The 18012-nt window shown below is 36.9% G+C and overlaps 1 protein-coding gene and 1 long non-coding RNA gene across 17 annotated transcripts in view; one reads left to right on the top strand and one right to left on the bottom strand.

Annotated features, from left to right (window-relative positions):
* The window catches only part of PLEKHA5 (pleckstrin homology domain containing A5), a 163212-nt gene that overhangs the window by 140905 nt on the left and 4295 nt on the right, over window positions 1–18012 (top strand). For 9 of the 16 annotated variants that reach the window (XM_017736672.1, XM_017736671.1, XM_017736670.1 and 6 more), the window contains 14 exons: window positions 381–443; window positions 1015–1095; window positions 1230–1379; window positions 2747–2848; window positions 3918–4028; window positions 4289–4336; window positions 5120–5308; window positions 5836–5953; window positions 8287–8402; window positions 9655–9864; window positions 12473–12631; window positions 13827–13948; window positions 14739–14884; window positions 16018–16102. In XM_017736672.1, coding sequence (XP_017592161.1) covers window positions 381–443; window positions 1015–1095; window positions 1230–1379; window positions 2747–2848; window positions 3918–4028; window positions 4289–4336; window positions 5120–5308; window positions 5836–5953; window positions 8287–8402; window positions 9655–9864; window positions 12473–12631; window positions 13827–13948; window positions 14739–14884; window positions 16018–16102 — 1700 coding nt within the window. Of the gene's footprint in view, window positions 1–380; window positions 444–1014; window positions 1096–1229; window positions 1380–2746; window positions 2849–3917; window positions 4029–4288; window positions 4337–5119; window positions 5309–5835; window positions 5954–8286; window positions 8403–9654; window positions 9865–12472; window positions 12632–13826; window positions 13949–14738; window positions 14885–15015; window positions 15458–16017; window positions 16123–18012 lie in introns of those variants that run through there. The other 7 variants (XM_017736674.1, XM_017736663.1, XM_017736673.1 and 4 more) reach the window with 4 other exon arrangements.
* On the bottom strand, window positions 9827–12453 carry LOC108447273. The gene is made up of 3 exons (XR_001862743.1): window positions 11688–12453; window positions 11103–11253; window positions 9827–9902 (listed from the first exon to the last, which is right to left on the bottom strand). It is a non-coding gene; the product is annotated as an uncharacterized LOC108447273 (long non-coding RNA).

Below are 18012 nucleotides of genomic sequence, written 5' to 3'. Positions count from 1 at the left end.
GTTAATTCAGAGTAGAATGAGCCCCTGTATTTAGAATTCATATAACAAAACTTGGACACAATGATGCATCATTATTTAGATGTACTCTGGCAATTTCATCTTCCTACATAATCCATGTGTGATTGAGTTGTACATCTTTAAAACTCCAGTTTGCATTAGAAACAGCCTGCTAATTTAATGCAGCTCTACTGGCAGTCTGCTTGACATTCCATTTATTTACCTTCATTAATGTATATTGGCTAAATATGTATTGTTCAATGTGGGAGGTTTACCTTTCAAGCAAAAGCTGATTTCTGTGTTAAAGCTCTTAAGTTGAACAGTAGTTTTCATTTTCACAGTCCAACTAAGTTGTTTTATGGCAATATTATTCTTCCTTATAGTTAACACAAGAAGAATGTAGGGGTACACTATACAAATATAGAACTGAAGAGCTGGACATTGATGTAAGTCATTTATATTCCTTCTTCCCTGTAAATGTTGGTGTTTGTATCTTGATTTTGGCAATGATTGTCCTCCTGGCTTTTGGGTTTGAAACCCACTTCATACAGGTGATTGCCAACAGAAATTGCATCATGAAATTGAGGGACATGTCTCTGTAATAAGTTTCTGACTTGCAGGAAATATTATATTTTTGGCTGAAATTTTAACTCTCTGATACAGTGACCTGAAAAACCATGGGACAGACTGTGAATGTATAAAATCATCTTTATAATACTAAGCAATATGTAAATTAAAATAGAATTTAATACCTGTTATTAAGTTGTAAAGATTTAGCTGTAGAATCATAAATTATATGTTTTGAGCTATGCTGTTTCAAGTTATAATAGCACTTCATAGTAAAGAGGGTTTCTTAAGTAACTTGAAAATGCAAGACTGGTGCCTTCATAATTTTAGAATTCTTATTTTAATAACATTTTATACAGATTTGTGTAATGATTTGATCAAGTTAGATTTTGATTACTGAAGATGTAAATAACAAAATGCTAATTGTGGTAATTTTCTGTTCTATACTAGGCTAAGCTTAGCCATTTATGTGAACAGGATAAAGTTGTGCAAGCACTGGAGGAGAAGCTTCAACAGCTACACAAGGAGAAAGTAGGACAATTGTATTTATTACCTAAACTGGATGTTATTTTACATGCTTATTATCAGAACATTGATAGCTGAAATAAAATGAAAATCAGCCCAATGATGCAGAACATTAAAAATAATTCTTTTTATTACAATAGTACACGCTTGAGCAAGCTTTGCTATCAGCAAGTCAGGAGATAGAAATGAATGCAGATAACCCAGCAGCCATACAAAATGTAGTCTTACAGAGAGATGACTTGCAGAACGGACTGCTCAGCACTTGTCGGGAAGTATCCCGAGCCACTGCAGTAAGTACCACGTTCTTTCCAGCAAAACTTAATGAAGTGTGAAATTATTATGTTCATATTCTTAATTGCATTGGTTTTGCTTATTTTTGTACTGCATCCCAACAAAAACTCAGTTGTCTTTTACTCCCTTGTGTTTTTGTCAAAGGCGGATGGAAAGTGATCTTTTCAGTGCATTCATCGAGTGGTCTTTCTCTAATTTTTTTTTTTTTTTTTCTGACCAGGAATGGGTGCATACAGACTTTATTGGTGTGGTAATTATCATCTTTATGAAATGAAAAATTGATAGCAGAAGAAGTAAATAATGAAAATAAGCTATTTCATGTGATGGCAAAATAGCATCAAGCACAAACTTTACTTGACTTATTTTAAGCAAAAGCCAGCTGCAGGACTGCCGTAGTCTCTCTTAATAGTGGGCCATTATATTTAAAAGATCTTCCAAATTATGCACTTCTAAAAGTCTTAAAAAAAAAAGGGGGGGAAAGGAAGGAATTGCTGTTTGCTGTCCTTTTCCGCTTTGTGATGGTTTCTGCACTGAAATGACAAAGAATCATTTTTGCCTACTTACAGATATATCCAAAAAGGTATTTCAGTGTCAGATTCCAGGGGGTAGCTGTGGTAAAACTGGTATGATGTCAGCCCTGAAATACTGGCTGTCTAACTGAATGTTAGACTATCTTGTAGAAGGAATTGGTTGGACACAGAAAAGGGAACCAGGGGAAAGGAAATCCTCAAGATACACTTTCCCTCATTAACTTCTTAATTTATTCCAAATGAGTAAATTGCTTGATGTAGGCTGCAAAAGTGAGATGGTGGGGCCGACCTCAAAGAAGAATAATTTTTTTCCCCACCTTTCCTTGTGGTGTTTGCAGTTGCACGTACGTAAAGTAGCGGTGCATTCGCGGGCCCGGGGCGCTCCCTGGCAGCCTCGCAGGCAGGGCTGGCTGAGTTACATTGCCTTGCATAATGCATTGCCTATGCACACACATGCTGTGCACTCACACATGTGTATTCCGGGTGATAAAAGAGACAAATTTGCATCCATTTTTGTGGCTTTTCTGCCTCGCTGGAAAGACAGCTTAAGATCCACATGCCTGCTGACTATAAAGGCGTATTCTGAAGAATTTGCCCTTGCCTATCTTTTCTGTTGGTGAAAAGACAAAATGCTGTTTGTTTGAATTTCATTCAGTGTCATTAGAAAATCAAAAAGCTGTTTAAACATTGCATTCTCTAAATTAAGTATTTATTTATTGCTGATACCTATTTATGTGTTACTTCCTGAAGTTTCATGCCACTGGAAAAAGAAAAAAATTGGGTTTTTTTTTAATTGAATGTTCATCTGTAATTCTTTAAATTTTTTGTATACTTAGGAACTGGAAAGAGCTTGGAGAGAATATGATAAATTGGAGTATGATGTAACTGTAACAAGGAACCATATGCAGGAGCAGCTCGATCGCCTTGGAGAAATTCAGGTGTGGCAAAGGTCTTAAAGTACACTCAATTCACTTTGACTTTCTATGAGTTTTAAAACTAAACAGATGAAAAAAGGGGGACAAATGGTGAACTAAATTACAAACTTTCAATTTCTTTTTCTACCTTGTAAGTTCTGAAGAAGTCTTCAGTTTTTCCTTTTGTTTTTTTAAGTTATAACACTGGTTTTCCTTTGTCTGGAAGCTTCCTTTTTTTGTTGTTTCAGTGAGCAGCTTTGAAACAGGGTGGCTTTCTCAGACCTTAGTTGTACTGACAGTCATAATAAATCTTCACACAAATCCTTCCATTTAACTGAATGTTTTAAAATTAAATCATTCTATCAAAATAAATTATTACAGCAAATGTGTAGGTGTTCCTTCAGGCCTTACAAGCGAAAGGTTCTGCTGTGTATTTTAGTACTCACTGTGCAGGAGTGGACAAGTGTTGGAGATGAATTCCTAAGGAGAGCTCTCTTTGACACACACACAGAGACATGGACATGGAGGTGTGCGCAGATTACCTGGGTTAGGCAGATGGGTGTGGTTTGCACTGCAGATTCTTTGCTCTGGGGGTTGATTTTCTATGCAGTTTTAATCAGATTACAAGGAAGCCCAAAATCTGTAAACCTTGCATTGATTTGTCCACAGTGTGTATGTCCATGAATGTAAATAGGTTTATATGCCAGCGTGCAAACACTGTGTTCATCTGCACCTGTTTTGGGGCTGGAACCGATGGTTCCTTCTCTCTGGTTGTGTGTGGGTCTCCTGTGCAAAGTCTGCTTGGATTTTCTTTGCAGACAGCAGATGAAATTCTGTTCTTTAAATGAAGTTTGAACTAGCAGATTGCTCTCAAATTGACTGAGGCATTATGAAATTAATTAATCTTACACTTCTTGTTCCAAATTATATTTGAATGTTTTATGGGAGAGTGTCTGTCGTTACTGCATTTTATTTTCCTTCACTGCGAAAGGATACGCAGTGTGGTCTAAAGAGAGAAAAAGGTTTTCCCCTTTTTTCCCACTTGCAGTGTATTCTAATGTACTGGCCATATATGCTGTTTGTTCACTGACAGACTGAGTCAGCAGGGATACAGCGTGCTCAGATTCAGAAGGAACTGTGGAGAATTCAGGATGTCATGGAGGGTTTACTTAAACATAAACAGCAAAGAAGCTCTTCAGAAGCAGGTAGGCCAATGGTTTTATCTCATAGGAAATGAAATTGGATCATACAAATTTTTAAAGTACAAGCTCCACTGGTGCTTTTGAATGTTTGGAAAAATGGCACAATGGCTGAGGAAAGAACAAGCAAATATTACTTTAAGTTGATGCTTGGTGTATTTGTTTGATAGCAACAGGTTGTAGTACTTTTTTTAAAGCTGTTTATTGAAAATAATTTTTCTCTTTTTTTTCACTACACCTTTCCCCATTCCCCCAAACAGGCATCGGCATCATGATATCAAGGACATTTTCTTCTATTAAATATAAAAATGAGGTATGGTTTTAGCATGTTTACTATTTTAGCATTACGGAAGTTGTAATGTGGCTATGATAAAAAACAAGCATTATCTTGAACATTTTAAGGATGTCTGAAGGATGTATTCAGTATGTTTCTGTAAAAACACTGCGTTATGAACTAGTTTTAAAGACTGATACCTCCACTAGTAATTCTAACGCTTTCATTTGTACTGTGTCTCTATATTCTCACTGGTATGTTTCTCTTTTCCATTTCTTACCTTTTCCTCTCCCTAGGCTCTTACCATAGAAATATAAACCCTGATTTACGGATATGTTTTCTACCCACCACACTTTTCATGGGAAGAAATACATTGCTTTATATGTTTATTCAGATACTGAGCCTGGTTCTCAGATGGCCAGAGCACCCACAAGAAGAGCTGAAACTGTGGGAGCTCCCAAATGTTCAATTCCTCTGAAAATCTGGCTAGAAGTTACAGTTTTAAAGGGACATTGTCATGATTATCTAAAGTGTATGCAATATACATCTGGCTTACAGAACTTTCTAAAAGCTTAATTTATGTAAAAATCTTGCAGAAGATAATGGATTTAATTTTTAAAAGGACGATTTAGAGAGTTTGTACATGTCCAATAGGAAGTGCAGGTGTTAGAATTTTTGTTGTTGTTGTTAAATGTGGCATTGTCCCTTTAATTGCAAAATCTATAGCTGCTGTAGCCATGGTAATATATTTTTCTTTTTAAGTTATAAATAATTGTACCAGGTGCACACGTCTAAATAAGGTGACTATTCTACAATCTTTAGGAAGAGGAAGTAGTCCCACCTCGTCCTCCACTCCCTCGGTCCTATGACTTTACAGAGCATCCTCCCATAATCCCCCCTCTGCCCAGTGATAGCAGCTCCTTGCTCTGTTATAGCAGGGGCCCAGTACATCTGACAGAAGAAAAGAAGATGTACCAAATTCAAGGATATCAGAGAAATGGATCTTACTGTGTAAGTGGCTTCAACTGCCACGTTGTTCTTGAAGCATCCTCCCTCCTTCGCACAGTCACCATTTTTGTTTACTCATCTGGCTACTTTTGTGTTATGGTTTTACTTTTATTTGGTTTTGTTCATAGCTGCATCATTTGCTCTTCACATTTTCCTGTCATATCTTCTGTGCATATATAAAATGTCTTAAGACTTAAATTTCATAAAATTAGATTCTTCTCCTCACTAGTTTTTTAAAAAGCTCTGGGCTCAGTTTTTGAAGCTTTTACTAGCTTGTTTCTAGAGGATAATTTTAAAAAATCCACAACTCTGCCTTTCTATAGCAATTTTTTCCTGTAATTTCTGATTGTCTGGAAACGTTGTTACTCAAAATAACTACCAAAAAGTACTTCTGCCATAGCACTTGAACAATGGAACTCTGTCTTAAAGTGAGAGCAGAGTTATCACAAAATAATTGGGTTTAGGTCTTAAGACATAAATACTTGTACCAAACTGCCTCTTTATTTACCTCACACCTTGATGTTCCTCAGGGTCCTGATTATAGGCTTTATAAGAGCGAGCCGGAGTTAACTACAGTAGCAGAAGTGGATGAGTCTAATGGTGAAGAAAAAACAGAACCAATTTCAGAATCAGAATCTTCTGCTAAAGGTTTGTCCCCAGGCACTACAACCTTTCAGCTTTTTCACAAGGAATGCAGAGCTTAGCTGTGTTACAGAAGCTGCCTCATGGTTCGTGCCTTTGTAGCCTGTCCATTTCTCAGTTTGATGGAACAGCTTCCACAATAAAATAATGATTTAATTATATGACGAGAGAAATTTCAGTCAATTACACCGCAGAAAAATCAAACATTACACTCACCAACAACCCTGAAATCCTTATTGACACCATGTCTAATCACATCACTCACATTCCCCACACACCATTCCCTTGAACAATTACCCATTTTATGTTCTTGCCCTTGAACAATTACTCAGTTTTTGAATCAAGCTCCCGATGTTATGTCGCTGGAACGTCCAAAAAGGCAGCACCACAGAATTTTCAGGCTCTCATAAGGCAGGGAAACAATGTCTTTTTCTTTTTTTTAATCTTGTAATTGTTGAATTGCCTTCTGTCCTCTGATATAATAGGAATAATGATCATGACCTTGGAGTGTACAGACAATAAAGGTCTTTGCAATTGCTAAATGCTTTAGATTCTTCTCTTCATCTAGCTCCCATAAAAGCTACTAATTGCTTGGTAGAGTCTTTTACCAGGAAGTACTTCTCAATTCTGTTTGTTAAAACACACAGAATAGTTTGTTAAAGGTGACTTCAGGAAAATGCTCAGCTTTACTGCCTCCCAAAAACCGTATTAAGAGCTTGGAGAAAAAGTACCTAAACTTAGCTATTTTTTACCCCTAAGGATTGGTGTTTCCAGTGCCAGCAGGACCACTCCCTTCTGTTTTGGTACTTTGATGAAGCATTTACAGAGCAGGCTGGTGCAACAGTAGCAGAGTTTTACCAAGAATCACAATTACACAAAGATACTGTCTTCATCAGAATGGTCATAGAGGTTTTTAAAACTAAGGTTAGCATACAGTTTGGGTATAAACTGTGTGAATGATACTGTGATATAATTAAGCTTGCACTTACCACACAATTTGTCAATTCAGATTCTCTGGGGTATTTGCTGAGATAAAATGTTAAGGCACATAATTAAATTTCTGTTAATTTGGTGGCAAAAAATGGAAGGTTTATCATGAGATTTGCTAATCATCAATGACCTAAATTGAGAAACTTGTCTTTCTGACAACATGCCTACATTTTATTGACCTGTGATGTTTCTTATTATTCATAGTAATTTATGTCAAGAGGTAATGATCAAGACAAAATAAGAAAGTCTACACTGACTATATAAAGCAACCCAACACTTTTTAAGCACCCCAGTCTGCTTTCTATCTCGAAGACAGAAATTATTTTATTACGTCCATTTGTAGAAAAACAGTCCTCAGTCAGGGACAGCAATAGCACAGTGTCCTCTAAGATAAATAATATTTAGGGGTGTGGGACAGAACAGCTGCAGTGGTAGCAAGCAGTGAGGGGCTTTGTATATTCTAAAACTCTCTTTGGTCTGTTGTTTATCATAGCTGTGTTTTATCATCTGAGCATAGAAATTTTCTAACAGACATTTCTTGTTCTGGGCATTCACTCGTAGTAACGATCCCCATGCAGTAGGAAAATGTAACCATTTCTGATTGTTTAAGTTCTGTTATGGTGTGTATGCCACTACAGCTCTATGCTGGTACAGTAAACAGTTTTATGCCATTCTGTCTTAAGGTTTTAAGCTGATAAGGAAAGAAACTTAAAGGCAGCTCATCTCTGAGTTTTCTTTCTTGCTGTTTTAAGAAGTCATACTTAAATGATGGTGGTTTCTTATTGAGGGTGGTTCTAAAAATTAATAATTTCAGAGGAAATTTAAACATTTTTTCTAGTGGTTGTGCACATTAGAGTACTGAACACTTCTCATGCCAGCCATTTCCCTCTCTTTTCAAATATCAGCATTTAAAGAGAAATGGGACCATGTCAAATATGAGACCAGAGGAATATGATGACCTGTGTAGTACATAAAGGTCACACAAAAAGAAAACGGAATTCTGCTGTGTTTTATCCTTTTTATTGTCTAAAGGAGACCCAAACTGTTGCTTTATAGCAGAATATCCTCAGCTCCTGTTTTCACTCCCCAGCTGACCAGGCTCAGGGATGATTTCAGTCACACACAGACATGAGCATGGGTGTGCACACACAAGTGAGGCCATCTGAGAGCTGGCTGGACCTATGGTATCTTCACCCATCAATTCTCAGTCCCTCTGGCCTCTCCACTTTCTGAATCTGCCTTTTGAAGAGGAATTCCCAAGGCTGACAACATGTGTTTTCTAGAAGACAAATCAACAGTTTTTGCAGTGTTTTGCACAGCACTTAGTGTGTTGCTTTGCTGTTTTGCAGGCTCACATTTCCCTGTGGGAGTTGTACCACCCAGAACCAAATCCCCAATGCCAGAGTCTTCAACAATAGCATCCTATGTCACTTTGAGGAAGAATAAGAAGATAGATCTAAGAACGGTACTTCAAAATAACCTCTGAGTATTGGACGTGTTCATTTTAAGTTTGGTAGTTACTTCAAAAGTTGAAGTTATCTTAATTTTCTTTAACAAAAAAAAAAAAATCACTGTTATAAAAGCATTATATACCAGATTAATGGAGACAGCTATAGACAGAATGATAAAGTTGTGTTGTGTGTGTTAAACTGCATGGAGACACTCAAACTGGGCAAGAACTAAATGGTAAATGATAAATCTACTGATCTGCTGAAGTTCAGGCTTGAGTTGAAAGCATATGAAGTATCTTTGAAGGACCTGTATTTGGCAGTTTAACAGCCCCTTTATAACAATCACAGGCTTTTATTTATTTCATTACTAAAACAATTCGGGAAATAGCTAAAGCAGCCAAAAAATAAGGATGTAATAAGCAGTATGCAGGCAATAAACCTGAAATGTTAGATTAGACAGTTCTGTAGTCTCTGGGTTAAAGACACATTTACATGGAGTTTGTGCAAAAGAGAGGAAAACTTTCACCACAGTTACAGCCCAGATAGTAGAGGAGAAGTTGTAAGAAGACTGGGAGAGGAGAAAGAAGCTCACAGGATGTTGACTGGAGAAAGAATACCACTTTTCATAAGTGAAATCAGTTACTGTAAATGTCCTGAATGCAGCTGATTACCCTGAGATTTTTCTGTCATAAAAAAGTATAAATCTGTCTGAAAACCAGTGAATTTCAAGAACAGAGTAGGTAAATAGGTGTTATTTTGGGAAAAGTATAATGCTTAGGATTACAGATTTTTAAGTAGTAATAAATTCACTTAGTTTCAGCCTGCACTTGCAGTTAAATGATGCCCAGCTGTAGTTTTTCTTGAAATAAAAAGGCAGGAATTACTATTAGATCAACTGGTATAAGTGTCCTGGATCATTAAATTTCAATTATGTTTCTGTCTCAGTCAAATATCTTGTGTTTGCCAGTTGTATAATGTCTGGTAAATTGTTTCAGCTTGAGAGGGTGGCTTTGAGAGAGCATCTACCCATTCTCTTAATGTTTATCATTGGTGATGGTAATGTTACTGTTCAGAAGAGCAAATTATTCCTTCCTTTTATTTTGAATTTCAGTGTTCATTGATAATTGGTTCTTGTACTTTTTTTCACGTACATAGGAGGTCTTTATTTTTCTGCTCTTCAGTAAATCAGTGATCTCTTCTGGTGAGTTACCAGTTTGGCATCTCGTTTTTTTGAAACACATATATATATTTTTGCTTCCATTTAAGGAAAGACCAAGGAGTGCAGTGGAGCAGCTGTGCCTTGCAGAAGGCTCACGGCCTCGAATGACTGTAGAGGAACAGATGGAAAGAATAAGGAGACACCAACAAGCTTGTCTGAGAGAGAAGAGGAAAGGACTCAGTATTATTGGTGTTTCAGACCAGTCTCCTTCCCAGACCTCGTCCTTTGTCAGGGATAATCCGTTCAAAGTGACACAGGTGGGTCCCACGGTGATCACAAGCTTTGATGTGTCCAGCTAAAAAACAAAGGAGTTTATTTGAGACCAACTGTAGAGTCACAGATGCAAAAAGACAACCTTCATGCTGACACCTAATGACAGAAGCCACTTCTTTGCCTTTTTGGAAGACAAACAGTTCAAATCCACATCCATTTGATTATGCACTGTGATGTTTGTTGACAGGGTGCGGTGTTTGAGTCAGATTTAGCAAACAACATGAAATTGCAAGGTTTGTGACTGAAAACAGGATCAGGAAGAATCATGACTCATTTTCTGTTGAAATGAAGTCAATGCTGATCTTTCTGCCGTGTAATATATTCAAACATCTGTAGCAATTTTAGGTAGGAATGTGTGTTTATGATCAGAGCTCCTAAGTGGTGCTCTTCTGCTGTGGTGTTTCAGCCCATAAATATGTTCCAATAGAACCCACACTTTTTTTTTCACTCATTCTTAAACTTGTTTGTTTGCCTAAGAAGTTTAGTCAAGGGTGAAGGATGGAGAGAGAAGAGGAAGATATAACTGCTTGACATTAACCAGGAAATATTATTCTGAAGATATATCTAAAAACCCACAAACAAGCCCCAAAACGCTGAACCAAACCCAGATATAGGATAGCAGATATTAAGCAGCCTACTGCTTTATAATATCAAGAATTAGTTTTCTTTTCCAGTAGAGTAATGGAGTTAATTTTTTGGTTGGTTTTGGTTTGTTTGGGATTTTAATCTTCTGGAATAGTTTTTCTTCAGACCACACTGTTTACTAACTTTTTAAAAATTATTTGCTTTTCCACTGGTATGGAAATGCCTTCTTTTTTTGTTTTGTAGGCATTTAAACATCTGATTTTCCAAAAGCAGATTAAATATATTGCAGTGTCAGGAAATCAGATATTTCCAAAGATGTTTTAGGTTTGCATTTTGAGTTGGTTTTTTCCCTCTCAGCATGGTAAGCTGCTACAGAGCTATACAAAAGTTACTTTCTCTTCAAGAACTTTGCATCCCCAGAAGACTCTGAATTCCAGTTTTGCCTTTGCAATAGAGCATCTGTATTTGGGCTGACATCAGGAATGCTGTATGAAGGGAGTTCCTACAAATATTTCTGTGATTAACACTGCCTTTCTAGAGAAGAGGTCGTGCAAAGCAAAGCTTTGCAGATGTTTTGTTCAGTCGTTTTTACAGAGGTGTTTAAGCTTTATCTCTTCCCTGTGGTATTGTTTCATACCTGAAGGTGAGGAAGCTGCAGTCCTGTGCATGGTACCTGGGTAGCCAGCACAGGGCAGCAGAGTGAGGGAATGGGCCAAATCTGTGCCAGAACTCAAAATAATTCTGTTCATTTCACCATGTTCCTCAGTCTTCTCTGTGAAATCAGGGCTCTGGGGATGATAAGAAATTTATATAGTAAGTGAGAAGATCTCGGAATTGAATATTTAACTAATAGTCCATGTTGCAAAGTCACTTTTTCTATCACAACTTAAATTCTTCCAGAATGCTATTTGGCTAAAAGCCCCAGGATGAGGTATTATGCTGAGTAATAGCTTCTATTTCTAAAAGCATAGTTTCTGTGTCTATTGATTTTTAGAAAAATGGTGCAGTGGCATTAACAGCTGGAAGTCTTTTCGACTGTGGTTTGGTTATTTAAGAATTGGAGGGGAGAAAGGATTTTATAAACGGCCTGCTGTGTAATTTTGAAGTGATTACCGTAATACAAAAGGAAGTTGCTTCGCAATCGTTGTTGGCACAAGCGTATGATAAGGGGTGCATACTTTAATTTAGGAGAGCAAAGACATTGATTTATGAACTGACTTACGTGGAATTTCCTCTTAACAGAGTGCATGTGTTATATCACAGGAATTCAGCCTCGAGATTTACTGCTTCCATGGCTCCTATTTTTCTCAGCTCCAGTTCTTAGATGAGCCTCCCTTCGGGTCGGTTTGCTGCTCTGCCAATATAATGTTCACAGTTCACAATCTTAAGTCACCTCTACCATCCTTCCTCAAAATTTTTATATCACCTTATTCTCTGTGCAATGAATATATTTTTTTAAGAAGTAATTAATATCCTCTGCCATTATTAGATATTATGTTGTCCTCTATTAAAATCATTTCACACCATAGGCTTGGAGGATACCCAAGATAATTGGAGGAAGTGCATGCAGGTGCACTGGGAATTTTGAGCTGAGAGCAGATTTTTATCGTTTTTTTTTTTTCTTAAACCATAAAAAGCTATTTTATAAAAAGAGCAGTACTTACGAATGCAAGTAAGAATGCTGCTAAGCTGGTGTGTGACTGAGCTAAATATGAATGAAATTTCAGAAGATAAGGGTGACATTGAAATGCTGGAGAAGAAGGGGGGAGAAGAAAGTACAGTAATCTTACAGACAAAGAAATGTTAGACAGGCTGAACTGTTTTGAAAGGTACAAAAATGAGGAAATTCCAAGTCCTTAACAATTTCCATTTTCCTTATTGCAATGTATGCTTAAGGTTTTTTCCAGTATTTTTTTTTAATCACAGTCAGAGGACAGCACAAGGCTCGGAACTGAGACTGTGATAACTTCTGTAACAGTGTGTTCACATACCAATTTTGTTCCACAGAATCGGAAAAAGGATGATACAGTGTCTAGTAACATGAAGGAGTTGGAGAGCACCAGTAGAGAAAATAATTTGAAACAAAATAATGGAAGTCCTGGAGAACAAATAGCACAACTGAAAAATGATGGAGAACAAGAACATAATTCAAGTTTTGCTAAAGAGGTACAGAACTATTCCTTATTAAACTGTTTGTTAGCTTGTCTTGCAGTAAAAAAGTATTTTGAGGCACACACACCAGAGTATGGGAAAATGAGCCAGTTCCTTTTGCTTGGAAGATAAAGACTTCTTGTTGGATAGACGGTATTCCATAGAGATTCACAAAATTACATTGAATTTTCATGTATATGGTCTTTAAATAATAATCCTTGACATATTCATTGCTTAGCCTACCCCAGTGTAATTTTTGACAGCCATTTAATGTCCCTGGATTTTTGTTTGGTTGGCTGTAGTGCATCAAATAGTTTATAGAAAGCAGAATAAAGCTGGCACAACAAATTATACATGGAAGTAGGCAGTACCTGTACTTTTAGGTATTTGTCACTGGTTTGATTTCTGTCTTGAAATAGTTTGAAACTCACCTGGCAGGGAATTACCTTGGTATTTCTGGTACTGAAGTGCCCTTAACACTCAGCAGAACCAGACTGACTGTGAAGAATGGATTACTAGAGTTGCTTCTACATAATCACATCCTGCTTATAGGGTTTTTTTTAAAGTATTGTGTAGAGGTTTTTTCTTTTTCTATACCCATATTCCTCAGTTAATCACTTTGTACTTTTCCTTTTCCTCACTTTTCCTTTTGTTTTCCTATTTCATATTTAGTTTTTTAAAATACATATCTGATGGAGAATGGTATAAAATCAAATAACTAATTTAATTGTTATCCGTTAAAAACACTTCCTTATTGAGAAGTTATCATTAACTGTTGCTTTGTTAAATATGCAAATATTTCAAAAGGAAAATTATGTAATACACTCAAATTGATCACATGTAATCAGAGACCTTTAAGAGCAGCATTCATTCTTATCAACAAAATATTGCAGTATCTGGAATCTCTGTTGGCATCATGAAGAGAGGGATAGCATGAAAAAACAGGCAGGCTGCAATCCAAAGAGTTCAGATAAGTTCTGGAAGTTATTAAGTCAAGCCCTGCCCATAGACTCTGGTATAAGTTTTAGGATAACTCTATTAACCTGCATGGTATTGATAAAAATTTCTTAAGTTATGTAATTCTGAGTTACTAAGTATACATGATGGCAAAATTTGTCTGTTAATAAAACTGTTTCCTGGTACTGTATTTCTTATCTGCCACTTAGTGTGTGTTACAGCCTTTTGTTTCATGATTTCAATTTTTTTATAGCTGTCCAAAGCTGATGATCTTTTATCAGATGCACATGTTGTATCTGACTCAAAAGAAGTGAGTAATGAAGAGAAAGCAGAAAAGAAAAATAAATTGGAAGAAACACATGATGGTGATATAAGGTAAAAATCAAACAAGATGTTCAGAGGCTATTTTAAACTTCCATGTTGTATTTATTATCTGAATGGACCAAGCAACTGCCATAAATACTGACAAGGTATATTTATATGGTTTTGAGTGGTTTACATATAGGGAAATCTAGAGGCTTAAGTGCTGCCGGAGTTCAGTAAGAGGTGATGAGTTGGTGGGTGAAGCAATGGTTATTTTCAAGTGTTGTCCCAGTTATAAACAGAATTCGTTCATAATCCTTGATTTGGCCTCCAAAATGTGTTTAATAATGTCAGTTCAAGCTTTGCATCAATTCATTATGAACACTTCAGCCAGTGCTTCCATAGCATGCTCTTTATTGCTGATACTGAGGAGCAAACTAAACATCATACTCAACATCTCCTGCTTTAATTTTTACCTCACTACTTTGCAGCATTGCAGAATTAGAGGGATATTATATCTTGGATAGTTCTCTCTAAGGATTCATAACTTCAGTGTAAGTTGCACTGCAGGTCCTAAGTGAGTTCTCACATTAGGTCGTAACTTTGTCACAGGACCCTTCAGCAATAGGAAACTGCAGGAGTATATAAAGGAAAGGAATTTAATTCCAGGTGCCTTTTTAAAAGTGTAGCTATACAAAGTAGAAGGGTTTCAAAATGCCTGCTTAATTTATGCTACCTGGACTTGCAAGTTGCAACTTTTTTCTATTAACGGGAGAAAATTAAATTATAGCTCCTATACTTAGTGGTTAACACCTGAAATTAAGTTAGAGCGAGTTCTAAATGCTGTGCTTTTATTAAGCAGCTTGCAGAGTGTGACCACAGTTGCAAACCACAAACCCAAAACCAGCTCAGAAGAAAGTGAAATACTTAGTGCTCAAGAAGAAGAAGGGATTGTGTCTTCATTTGAATTAGCAGCACAGTCTTCAAAAGGAAATCAGGCAGCAGCAGGTATGGAAAAGAGTTTGACTGAAGCACAACTTACACAGTACATATGTAAAACTTTATTTCATTTTGATTGTGTCTTTTGATGCTCTGAAACCCTTGTGAATTGGAAGTGCTGAGCTAGTCTACATGTGAAGTGAACAGTTTTATAACGTAGAGAAAAATAGTTTCCCAGTGGACAGCTACAGAAATCTCTTTTTTTTTGAGGTTTTAATATAGCTTTTATAGCTGCTAATTCAGGGATTTAAATAACTATTGCCAGAAATTGAGTCATACTGTAGTTGTTGGTTGGAGCAAATCCTTCCTTTTTCATCTCAGTCCTGGATATATATAGATTTTTTACCATTGCTCCCTGCTGCTGAGTGGCCTTAGATATGCCCAGGATTGTGGAATCATTGAGAGTTACCAATATTTTAAACTAGCAAGTAAAAGACCCCAGTTTGGTCATGTTTTGGGGAGTAAGAAAGATGAAGAAACAGGAAACACTGCCTGTCTAGTACAGTGACTGGTGGTGGACTATTCTGCAAGAAGAGAAGACTGGAATAAAGCAAAACTGCATGCAATGAAGGAAAAAAAGGGGGAGGGGGGGCTGGAGTGAGTAGGGGAGGAGGAAGGGGAGAAGACAGAATTCAAGACATTATTAGGATATTTGCTGATGGGAATGGTTAAGCAAGCCAAATGGTTCAACTTACGGATATAAAAGGTGATCTGGACCTTTGTAGTGCAGTCAGCAATCCTTTCTGTGACTTAATAATCAAAACCAGAACTTGTATGTACATTTTGTACTGCTCAGCAGAATGAAAAAGCTGAGTTAATCTGAGCTGGGATATGAAGGTGGGTCTGGGCCTATCCCAACTACTTAAATTTTACTTGTTTTTCCCTCTCTTTCTTGGCAACATAAAACATCAGCTTTCATGTGTTTGCTGTTCTACTAGTTATTTCTAAGCCTGATTAAGGATCAGCTATGCTTTCCCTTGAAGTTGTGCTTTTTGTGCTGATCAGATTTTGAGTCCTTACTTGTGTAGCTTTCATTTGTTCCTACTTACATTTACCATGGCTTAAAATGGTGATTTTCAAGCTTATCTTTATTATGGCTTCTCTAACTTGTACTCTTATTTATTTTGCTGTATGACTTGCAGTGAAAAGTTTGCCTTCTTCACCAGAATCGTCCTTGTCACCAGCTCCATCCACACAGACACAGCTCACAGAAGGATCACATTTCATGTGTGTATAGTTACAGAGAAGTACGTTCTTTTTTTTCCCACCCCTCCTGTTCCTAATATTCTTCCAGGTATTTGAATTCTGTTATTTTTGTGAGAAACATCTGTAGCTGATACTCAGCAAGACAGAGTTACCTGCAGTGTTGAATATAAATCAGCCAGAAAGCAAACAAATCCCTGTATTGATTTGCTTGCAAGGAGTGCATTCTCCATCCAGCTACAAAGAGAAAGGGCTAATTGGTTTATCAAGCATGTTCTCCACAACTGGCAGGGTAATAGCCCTTGGAATTACATGAGAGGCCTGAGCTGTTACAAAACAGGGAGTTAAGGCATGAGCATCACTGCACAGGTGCAAATGAGTCTTGGTGCTTCAGTCATGGTAATGGGCAAAGTAGGCAACCAGAGCTCAGACTTAGTGATGCACAGGAGGGAATGGGGCTAATGGCCTGAAGAATTTATGGCTTAAGACATAGAAACAGCAATTGAAAAACTTTTTTTTTTTTTCTTTCTATAAAGAAAGCCCTACACAGCTGCTGTTTCCTGTTGTAGTGGGTGATTGCTTCTAGGAATCAAGTTGGAAAGCATGAGTTAGGCTAGATTTACATGTTCCTACCTGTGATGTTACCCACTTAATGAATGGCAATGGAAATATAAAGTATGTGTTTGTTTAGACAAGTGTTTAAGAAAATTAGTAGGATATCAGTGTGAATGCTTCAGCACTTTACCAGCATTTAAATCAATCCACATTTCTTTGTTGTCAGGAAATGTCTGTTTAAATAAGCTTTCCACCAAAGAATGAGCTTTGTTTCAATGGCAATGTTAAATGCCATAGCTAATGTAACTTAAGAAACCTTTAAAATCAAGAACAATTTAAAATTGAGACATGTTCAGTCATTTAGCATGAGGACATCTGAAAATGCCTTTTTTTTAAATTTGCTGTACCAATCTCAATTGCCAAGGTTTCATCTTAGCGAAATTAGACTACTTAGTCATCACAGAGAGCTTTTGCATATGAACTAAGGGCAAGAAACTGTTTAAAAAAAAATCTGTTTAAAAGAAAAAAAGGCCACCAAAGAATGAGCTTTGTTTCAATGGCAATGTTAAATGCCATAGCTAATGTAACTTAAGAAACCTTTAAAATCAAGAACAATTTAAAATTGAGACATGTTCAGTCATTTAGCATGAGGACATCTGAAAATGCCTTTTTTTTAAATTTGCTGTACCAATCTCAATTGCCAAGGTTTCATCTTAGCGAAATTAGACTACTTAGTCATCACAGAGAGCTTTTGCATATGAACTAAGGGCAAGAAACTGTTTAAAAAAAATCTGTTTAAAAGAAAAAAAGGAAAATTATTTTATTATTTTTTCCTTTTGAGAAAGTGGAAAATGCCATCTTCACATTCAGTCCTGACACTGTTCCTGCCTTCCTGATGGGTGTGGTCTGGCATGATTAGATTTAGCTTGAATTTATGTACTTTTATTCAAAATTTTTATTACAGAACTATTTAAAAAAAATGAGTGGGACTTTTCTTCTGGAAATACTGATTTGTGTTAATGCTTTTCAGGTTCACTGTGTAAATATACACACATTTATCATGCATCTCCTTTTTAAACAGGACAAACATTCCCCCACCAGCTGAGTTTTGGGTCAGTAATGAAAGTGAAACTGCACTGCTGGATTCTGTCCGTAGGCACAGGGCACCTGTCAGGACGGGAAGAGCAACCAGAGATTTATCACCAATTGCATTAATCTGCTTCAGCTCAGATGATCAGATCGGCAAATTCATTTTCTTTAGCATTTATGCTAAATAAAATAGAAATAAATTGGAGAAGGGAAGGCGCTCATTTGGTGATCTGCCCCGTCACTTAAAGCCCAAGGCTTGGCCCCCTGGTGAGGTGTATCCCCACAGCCAG

Source organism: Corvus brachyrhynchos, unplaced genomic scaffold (assembly GCF_000691975.1).
Source record: "Corvus brachyrhynchos isolate BGI_N302 unplaced genomic scaffold, ASM69197v1 scaffold246, whole genome shotgun sequence".
In the NCBI taxonomy this organism is placed as follows: Eukaryota; Metazoa; Chordata; class Aves; order Passeriformes; family Corvidae; genus Corvus; species Corvus brachyrhynchos.
The sequence above is the reverse complement of the archived record's forward strand: the minus strand, read 5'-3'. Positions and strand labels throughout refer to the sequence as shown.